Raw genomic sequence first — 11,232 nt, forward strand, 5'->3', positions numbered from 1 at the left:
TTTCTTCTTCTTCTTCTTTCTTCTTCTTCTTTCTCTCTCTCTCTCTCTCTCTCTCTCTCTCTCTCTCTCTCTCTCTCTCTCTCTCTCTCTCTCTCTCTCTCTCTCTCTCTCTCTGTCTCTATTCTTTCTGTAATTATATTTATTTCATGTTTTCGCACTCTTTCAAATTTATCAATGAAATTTATCAATTTCGGTGTATAATAATATAATTTACTATTTATTAAAATTTTGTTATTTAAATAACAAAATTACATTTCGAATAAGTTAGTTTTCATAACTCCACTAAAAGAACGCATCGTCTAGTTCCTCTACAAAATTTAACGTTGCGGCGATAAATAAGGTCGCCGGTAATTAAGTCACCTTTGACTTTTGCTCATTGCACGCGTAAGCTGGTTATTCAGCTCGCGTGAGATTACTTTTCATTATTGCTCTGGTGAGTAATTCATCAACTGACCAGTTATTTTATGATTGTAAAATATCTGCTCGTAAAAAGTCAACATTTAATATTAGCTTATTACTTTCTAAAGACAAAAAAAGAAATGTTTATTAAAGTCCTAAAATCCTATAAAGTGTTATAAATGCATTTAAGCAACATATGTTTTTCGTTGCTCGTGAATTTATGTTCACATGTACATACAGTCCAATAAGATTCTTGTTGTTTATGCTTGCAAAATTGTGGAAAAAGACATTTTATGGTAAATTTATCTTAAATTAAATTTTAATCTGTACATAAATCAGTTACCTGTATTATCTGCATTTACATGTAATATGATAGTTGTTATTAATAACAAATTTAACTATAATCTAAATATCAAAATCAAATGATATGTAAATATACTAAAGTGACTGAACCACAAAATTTGATTCTTTTAATGTTGTCAAAATTGTTATACATAATAAAAAATTGTATTATTGATTCAATATCAATTACAATTTAATCAATTTAAATAATAACAAAATGCGAATGTTAAAAATACCAAAAGTAATATATTTTAATTGTCTGTTTAAGTTGAGAATCTGCAAAAGCGAATTTCGCATGTTAGAAGGCATGTCACTTGTCATTATGTTACTTGGATAACTATAACCGTTACGGACTGTTAATTTACGTTTCAGTGCGTCGCACGTTCTATGTTATCTGAAATCTTCTGAAATCGGTAACACTTCTCACGTTGCGCAACGATTAGAATACGGTGAGAAAAACGGATGAGAGCTCGAAATAAAAGAGATCGAGTAAAAAAGATCGCAAGATCGTCTGTTTCTTATGAAATCCATTGCTTTTTTATGCTCATTGCATCATTCCGTTCACGTTAATATTTAATCAACTCTCTCGCAAAAAAAAAATTGCCGTCTGCTTTTATACTCCGCCGCTTTTATACTCTTCCACGAAATCGCTCCTTTGTCGTTGGCACAAATGAAATTAATCGCCATAGGGCGAAATCAGGTCGTAGTGCGTAATGAGATGATCTATTTTGCTTCGCTAAGTGGCGTATAATGTCATTAATTTTATACATCACGGTACATACAATTGAGTTTAGTTTCGACATAAAACGGAATTTTACACGAACCCTTTGTCCGACAGATATTATATTTGTTATAATTTAAAGAGCCACGTATAAAAAAATTATTTGCATTAAGAATATAAGTGTAAAAACGAATTAGTATTAAATTATTTAGAATAAAATACTCCGTAATCATATGAAAAAAAGTCGTTAATCAAATTGGCTGAAATTGATCTTTTGGAGATTATGAGATGCTGATCAAATTGGGCAACAAAATGGACTCTTTTAAAAGTTGCTATTTTTAATCTAATCAGACTAAAAAATATCTTTACTTATCAAACTATTCATTTTTTTATCGTTTTATAATCGTTTCTTAATATTATACTTTTATACAGAATCTTGAGATGAATCAAATAATGTAAAAAAATATATAGTGATTTTTAAAAAAATTATGCAATATGCATATTTGCGAACTATATATGCTGTACAAAATAAAATATTAATTTCAACTTAAAGACGTATAATGAACTTTCCGAGACATGCAAAAATATTAAAATTGACAAAAAAATATTAATTTTCACATTTTTGCGTGTCTCAGAAAATCCACTATACGTCTTAAGTTAAAATTAATATTTTATTTTTTACAGTGTACTTTTTTTTAAACAACAATGTATTTTTCTTTACATCAGTTAATTTATCTCATTATTCTGTGCATAAAAATATTAAGGTATAGATATAAAAAATGAATAGTTTAGTAGATGAAAATATTTACTTATCAGTTCAATTAAACTCAAAATAACTTTTAAATAGATTAAAATCTACCTATTTTTTTATGATCACCTATGAAAATTTTTGATCAGCACACATACATTTCATAATCTATAAAGAATTACAATTTTAGCTAATTCAATTGAAACCACTGTTTTCGTATAATTAGTGCCTACGCTATATTACTTATTTAGCATCGATCGTGATTTAATCAATTCATCATTAATCTTTTACCTGCATCTGCAAACTAATCTTTATCCATAAATTATAGCCTATTAATAATTCGCTAATTTAATAGTACTAAATTATAAATAGTACAAAATTAATTGCAATCTCATTAATTTATTTTATATAATAAATTTTACTTTATACAATAATTTTACTTTATACAATAAAATGTATTTACGGCGAATATTTTCAATCCTGCTTGTCCAATTGTAATACATTGGTCGCTTAATAAATTTTACATACATTTACTATTTAATGCTTATGCATTTAACTTATATATTAAGAAGATTGAGAGAAACTATTCAAAAAATATTAAGGATATTCTTTCGTTGAAATTGCACACTGATGTGTCTTTTTCTGATTGTCTTTTTCTGGTTGAGAAATCGGGTTGAGAAATCGAAATTTTCCTCCCGCTTCGTGAATTGAATCTGCTCGAGTTTCTTGGTCATTGTTTCGCGTTCTCGGTTGCATTTCGAACTACAGCTTCACCGCCTCTTTTGCGTAATCCGGTGAAAGCCGCATTCATTGCGCGCTTCTGCCAATTTCCACGCGCTCGGTCTACTTCCGTTGTCCTAATCTGCGTGAGATCTTGAAGAAATCTCGTATGCTTAGCAAGCTTATAAGGATCTGCTAACTGCGAGAAAAATTATTGCAACGGCATAAGATAAGTAATGTATTTCGCAGATTACGCTCCATGTTTTCAATTGTGTTTCGTATAAATTTCGCAATTTAATTACAGCTTTTCACTTTCACAAAGAAAATTCTGATTCTGCAAATCAAGAAAATTGAATTGTTTAACTTGATATGCGATAAAAAGCAAAAAAAAATGGATATGGCTATCAATTAATAGTAATTTCATTTTCCTCTATTACGCATAGTTGATTCTTTCTCATCTTCGATTTCATCAATTCTGTTCTATTATTTTCATTTATATTATTGTTTTAAATTACTGTTCAACGTATGTCTTCTACATTTACACGAATCATATCGTTAAAACTTCAAACTTTGGAAATCAATAATCTATATTTCAATCCAGTATAATTTTAAATATCACATTGTTCACAGAGTAAATAAATGAGCCACATTCATTTCATCTGCGATTTCTCATTTCAGTTTCGCGGATGATCCGCGAATATGGGTCATAGTCTGCGCGCATGAATGCCGCAATCCCGCATAACTGCATCAAAAACTCTCTTCGCCAACAACCCGAAATTCCGATCGTTTCGTGTAACTGCGATCATAGATCGTTGAATATTGCGAGTTTCGTTCGCGCACCAGTTTCCGTCTCGACCGACGAAACGCGTAAAAATATCGCTGGCTCGATTCCAGGCGGTCGATCTTCTCGCGTAAACACTGGGAAATTGTTCCACCATCTTTCGACATAATCGTAACGAGAAAAGCAATTTTTTTTTAATAAATAAAACAAATAAAAGAGTGAAACTAATTGAATACGATAATTTGAGACCAGAAAGTAGGCTGGTGATGTGTAGTTTGTAAAAAGTCATTATCTACTAAAACGCTCGGACAGACCGACAAATTGCACAACTTTTTTATAACCGCATCAAAATTATATGTACATTTTTTATAAGATAATATTCATAAAAATACATTTACGCGAGAACACACTTACACTCCACGAAAAGATGATTGTTATCATGCTCGCGCAACGAAGACAATTCCGGATCCAAGGTATGCCTGTGTTGAGATCCTCTTCTTGGCAACGTAGAAACTCGTCGTAATAACGGCGCTATATAAGCATTACATTTGTGTTGACAAATCCAAAGTTATGAGAATATGAAAAAGATAAGCATAGCCTCGTAGAATTATATAATGCCAGGCGTAGACAGATAAGAAAAACAAGATTTTCACGTGTATTTACAAGATGTTGTCAAATTAGTAAAAGGTTTCCAAGTTAGTAAAAAGTAAAGCATAGTTTGGAAAAACGTTTGAACAATATGTTATAGATTTTTTTAATATTGGAAGAAAAATATATTGTATACTTTTTAAGCAAATATAGTAAATATTAATATAATATGTATTAATAATATTGAATGCGCGCCCCAATAAATAATTATTCGTTCGATAAGCATAGGTAAACTCAAATGGAGATATTTAACTTAGAAATAGTCGTCTAGCTTTTTCGAACTATTAAGGTATTTTTACACTTTAATTAAAATTCTCTATTATTGATTACATATTGTATATTAATTGCATATATTACAGTTTATTAGTATTTGTAATCACTATTATATATTATTGTATATAGATTTATTATTACATACCGTAAATGTAGGACTTGGGACAGCATGTATTTTTGTTAAATTTAATCGTGGTATCCATCCATGGATCTCTAAATTTAAATTTCGAACTTAGTAATTCATTTTTTAAATTTCCTTTAGAGAACTCATGGATTCCATAATCGAATTTAACAAAAGTACTATCTCAAATTACGTACATTATCTCAAGTCACCTACATTTGCGGTATATAGACTATTCTATATTAAAAAAACATATGTTGAAATAAAAAATAAGTATAGAATATTCACGATCAGTAAAGAAAACTATTGTAACTTTATTTTCTTGCTGTTAAAGTGTAAAAATTTTAGGTGACTATTCCTGGGTTAAGAATCATATTCAAATATTTAAAACCTACTACAAGCATCGATTGATTGAGAACCACTGTCGCAATCAGAAAACCAGATAAGACTGACAAAATACGGAAATACTTCCGTAACTCTATCGCGTTGCACATGTATCTGAACCATGAACGTGTATGAATTGACGTACGATTGAGAGAAAGCGAGGGGAGAGGAAAAAAGATATTTAATACGCACATGCTGGTCCATTCATTCCCATCAGAATAGTGACTGTAATCTGCTGAAACTGTCATACAAACACATACCCGCATACATCGCGCCACACATACATTTGCATTCGATAGTTTATGATATATAGATTTGTTTTCGTAACCTACTTCTTCCAGAGTTAACGAAAGTAAATTTTGACATAGCGTTGTAATACACAGAGTACGTCACCAAAATCCGGACAAATTTTAATTTAAATTTTCTGCTATATTGTGTCTCCGCCAGAGGTTGTTGTTGGCATCCAAGAAAGCCTGATGATTCTAGTAAACAATCATATTCTCAAAATGACCGCGTGTTGAAACCAAATGGAGTATAATCGAAGAGCCGCGATCATCTTCGCGCTGGGCGCTCAGCAATAAAAATAATTCGATTCTTTGGATACCCGAGATCAATTGTTTATGACATTGTGGCAAAATATACGGCTTTAGAACAGTCCAATGAAAGTTCCAGTATGCCAGGGAGAAACAGTCGAAAGAATGCACCGCGAAGACGCTCATAGTCGTTGAAAGGGCTGATTTCGGATGACCAGGGCAATCGAAATTGCGAAAATTAGCATCGATGTAAACGAGCCAACAATGCGTCGAATTATCGAGGAGGATCTTCGATACAAATCGTACACATTAAAGATACGATAGATACTCTCTGAGGTTGCCAGGACAAGCCGAGTTGCTCGCCTCGGCTTCCATTCTGTCCTCCCAACAGACCAGATTTAAATAGTCCCTTGGACTAGTACGTAGCGTAATTGAAAGGGGCACAAACAAATCTTGGCATCCCAATGTGACGTCATTAAGGACCGCTGTTGAAGCAGCATTCATCATGAACAGCGCTACATTACAATGTGCGTGCGAACGCTTCAGAGAATAGAGGCCATCATTTAAGCTAATGGGAGATATATCGAATAATTGTGCTCTACAGAGAGAGCACAATTATCCCTCAAGTGCCATGTAAAAGGATTTTTTGTAATATTTAATTTTTCATTAAAAACATTTTGTTTAAAGAAATTGTTCGATTTGTCCGGATTTTGGTGATGCATCTTGTACATTCCTTCGGTTGTTACACATATTTTTTCGAATTTTATATATAACGCTAATTTATTAACCATGTTATAGATTTATATCGATATTTCTTACAATTGTTATTATTGTCTTATCTATCTCAATCTTCTTTTTCTGCGCTGTCTTTCCTTTTTCTTTCCAATATAAAAGCAAAATTTTACATTATACGTAATAATAGATTCTTCACAATAGATAAATCACAAATAAATTACAGATACTTTGATTCTATTTCAACACTTCTTTTGTTTGAACCGTCAAAATAATTATATAACACTCGAACTTGTTAGAATGTTAAACTTTTTGCAGCATCAACGCTTAAGCGTTTTATTATACATATTTATGTGTTTTGATTATTTAAAAATAGATATTTTCAGCTCTATATCTAGTTGAATTTTTAGATACTTTAGTAAAACTGTTTTCTATAATTAAACAATATCTTAAAAATAATATATTCTCGAGGCTTCCACTGCTTTCTAAAAAATATGCTTTTCGCGGGCTTTCTCCGATTTAGATCCAGATTCTTAGGATAATATTATTGTCGATCTTAGGTTCAGCAAACATTTGTAAGCGATGTTTACATAAATATATTTAAATGTATATCGCTACAAATTGCAAACCGAGTTGCAAACAAAATCGATAATCGATTTATGTTTTATCTCGTTTGCCGTGTGTAGTAATCGGACTACGTTGATATATGTATTGCAACATATCGTTGGATTTAGATGCATTGTCACCGATTACGCTATAGTCATTGTTAGTTATAGGCTGAAGCGTCGCACTGTTTTATTAGCAAGGAGACAAGAGAAAGCGCGACCAATTTCCAAATCATAATTTACATTAATGATGCACAATAAATTTACTTTTAAGACCAATTTCTGCAATTTATTTCATCTGTATTTTTACTCCGCGTGTTGCATCTGCAATTTCATAATACGTTTACACAAATTCATTCAAAAGAATAATTTTGAAAGAAGCACAGTGATGTAACATGTGCAATGTAAAATAGTTAGAATTAATTCTATCAATCTGTATTGGAATTATTGGAACTTTTGCAATTAAAATATAAAATGAAAAATTTGTATATATAATAAGTATATATAATAAGTAATCGTTTCTATTTATTTTTCTAAAATGATAAGATAATCAAAGACTTGAAAAATTTCCGTACTTTGTAAAATTAAAATTACAAATTTAAATATAAAAAAATACAAAAAACATATCTTTCAATTTTGTAAAAAATACACAAGAATCGAGAGAATTTTAATCATTTTACGAATTGTGAAAAAAAGGAACAATAAGGTGTGGCTCTTAATGAGGAAAGATCATCAAGTCGTCAACGCTGTATTTCCGGTGCGAAATAAACGGACACGCTTCTCCTTTCCGTACAAGGAGATTGACTCATACAACGTAGGAGGAATGAACCTAGCCCACTCAATACGATGATTCCATTTGGAAACTAGATTCTCAACCGATTCATCCAATTTAGCCTATCACATTATACATAACATTGTATGTAATTTTAAGAATACATCTAGCATTAAATCAATAAAAAATACTGTATATATTTTATCTTAATCTTATAATTTTTGAAGATAATATACTCATAATGTTGTTTTCTGTACTACATAAAAAAAAAAAAACAAAAGTAAAAGTATTAAAGAAATTATACTACAAATTTATCATTTATTACTTAATAATAAAATCTCTATTTAATAAAAAAAAGAATGAATTTACTGATCATACATTATTATATTCGTGATTCTAAAACGTTTAATTAATTAACAAACTCATTTTGTTAATCCATTGTTCTTAGTAGTCGAGAATATTCTCAAGTTGAGCATATTTAACATAGATTGGACATAAGCATTTATGTCGCATAATTAGAGCGCTGGTTTTACGAGCTGTTGCAAGAAGAAGAGAGATACAATGGACTATCGCGGTTCTTAAAAGGCACTCATAATTACTGCACTCGGATTGTGTGCGACTTCAGAGAAAAAGAAAGTATTCTACGGGCCATAAAATATTATATATGGCAAATTCGCGCTCAAATTGGTTTCTTCAGTAAAAACAAATTTTATTCAGCTAATCGTAATGAACTGCAAGATGAATTCTAATTATTATATTGAATAAAGAAATATGCACAAAAATAAAATCATTTCTTAAGTTGCCATTTATTATCCGATTATAATTGTCCAATCTTTGAAATCATATTTATAAATTAATTTATCATCTAATTAAAAAATTTATAGATATAAAGTAAGGAAGTAAAATTATTCAAGTATTAATATTCTTAATGCATCAAATATTTAATGTATTAAATACGCAGAAACTGTTTTGTTCTGAAATTCTATAGTCGGTACCTAAACCTAGTCGGTTGTTTTGTAAAAGACATCATGGCAAGTATTATCTCATAAGAGTAAATCTCGCAAAAGGCTCTCGTCTTTTAGAGAAATTCAAAGAAACGCGCAAAAAGATACTCTTCTTCATCCTTCGATCATTTTCTAGCCCTTTGGCGTTTGCGCACCCATCTAGTCTCGAGATTCCACCTCGCAAAGAAAGAGATTGCGGATGCATGTTGCAGAAATGCGAAGACGAGAGTGGGTGAAGAGAACGCGAAGGAATCGCGCTCGCACGAAAGCGGAGAACGCGAAGAGTAAGGCGGCGGAAGAGGGAAGAACCCTCGAGGTTCGAGAAAGACAAAGCCGCCATTACTCTCGTCCTCCAGCTGTCGGTACGCGTCGTAAATCTTCTAATTATTAATGTGGAATACCTGTGTGGAATACGATCCCATAGCGAAAGAAAGCAACCGAATAAATGTATAACCAATAATTTTTGTTATATTTTTGCGCAGGACTCGGTAAAATAATTAATACTTATTTAAAATATAAAATCAGTTCCAGAACTTATTTAAAACATAAAATCGTAAGGGTCGGTAAAAAATCGATATAACTTATTTAAACTAAAAAATATAAAGTAATAGATTCCGAAAACTTATTTAAAATATTAAATAAGAAATATATGTAGATAGAAAAAATTAAAATAATAAACATTAACTAAATCTTTTATTTTTTTTTATTTAAAGTATATAGTTAAAATAACTTTACTTTAAATACAACCAAACCATGTTTTTGCCATTGTCAATTTTTTGAAATCATACTTATTAAATTACCGTATTAAGTCATCAAGTATAAAATGTCTGTTCTTCGTATTATTATTACTACAAAATGTCTACATATTAAAAAAAAAAATTTAGCAATTATACCGTTCGATAGAGCAAAGTTTCAAGAATCAGTTTTAAGAATTTGTTTCTTTCAATTGTAATACGATGATTTTTAACGGAGTTATGAGCAAAGAAAAATAAAATACTTCTTTTATTTAATCCGCGATAACTCAGTAACAACAAATCTTAAGAACAATTTTTAAAAATGATTTTGTAAGGAAAACTGAGCTTTCACCATAGAAAGTCGAAAATTTTCACAAATTTTTTTAGACACGTGACAATTCCCTAAAATGACAAATCCCTTTTTATCCAATTTAATTTTCTACATGTAAGTAAAAATTACCAAACTCACAAAAATTCTAAAAACATAATGATCTTTCGAAAATAGAAATTTGAACTTTAAAACTCTTTTTTTAAATTTAAGTGTTCATTTTTAACGATTGCTATTAATACGAAAAATGAACATTTCATACTTCATATCTAATACAATTTATTATCTGATGTAGAAAATTTGATTGGTATAAAGTAAGAGAGAAGAGAAAGTAAGATTATCCAAATATTAAATAACAACTGCTTTGTTTCAGTTATTTTAATCATTTCAAATTGAAAAAAAAGAAAGAGAGAGAGAGAGAGAGAGAGAGAGATTTCATTACTGCGACTCGTTCGTGTATTAATTGAAAACTTTTATCACGTTTTGTTGAAATAAAGTTACGTAAAAATATGTTGGAGTAACAGATTTCATTTAATACAAAATTTAAAATAATTATCTCTGTCCTTCACTGTTTATATTAAAATCTCTATTTGAATCTAAATTATTTAGTAACAAAGTTTTTTAATATATATTTATCATTTTCGAAAATTGTTTCTAAAACTAAGAGATTTATTATATATTTTGTAGGATATATTATATGCATGTATATGTATATACAGTGAGAACAAAAAAGTATTCGTACAAGAAAATTTTTTATAAAAAAAGTTTTATTTGTAGGAAATAAACATTAATTAGCAATTTTATACAATGAATATATTATTCTTACATTAACAAAGCAGCATATATTCTTGATTTTAGAAATTAAATTTCTCGATTGTACGAATAATTTTTGAGCATCCAAACAATATAATTTTTAATTTTCGCTTATTTTTCAGAGAATATATATTCTAATTAATACATCTTTTTGGTATATATAATTTTATGAAACATACAGTCTATTTATTCTTTATAAATAAATTGTTAATTACACAACAAAAAATTATCGTCAATTAAATGTCGAATCGAAACGTCAAATTGGTGTTGAAATCATCATATCGATATTGATTCAACATCAATTCGATGACTCATTTCTCGCTGGAGAATATTTACTTTTTAAAAGTAAAGTGTTTTTAAAAAATATTTTCTTTGCACAAATACTTTTTGCACTCACTGTACACACACACACACACACACACACACACACACACACACACACACACACACACACACACACACACACACACACACACACACACACACACACACACACACACACACACACACACACACACACACACACACACACACACACACACACACACACACACACACGACAACACACACACAC

At 30.1% G+C, this 11,232-nt stretch overlaps 1 protein-coding gene across 1 annotated transcript in view; it reads right to left on the reverse strand.

Moving 5' to 3' along the window:
• Positions 1-11,232, reverse strand: part of LOC105622479 — a 101,797-nt gene that overhangs the window by 2,111 nt on the left and 88,454 nt on the right. Inside the window, exon 5 of the mRNA XM_012203897.1 lies at positions 4,126-4,242. Within this exon, the coding sequence (XP_012059287.1) occupies positions 4,126-4,242 (117 nt within the window). The remainder of the gene's footprint in view (positions 1-4,125; positions 4,243-11,232) is intronic.

The sequence above is a fragment of the Atta cephalotes genome (genome assembly GCF_000143395.1).
Source record: "Atta cephalotes unplaced genomic scaffold scaffold00045, whole genome shotgun sequence".
Classification (NCBI taxonomy): Eukaryota; Metazoa; Arthropoda; class Insecta; order Hymenoptera; family Formicidae; genus Atta; species Atta cephalotes.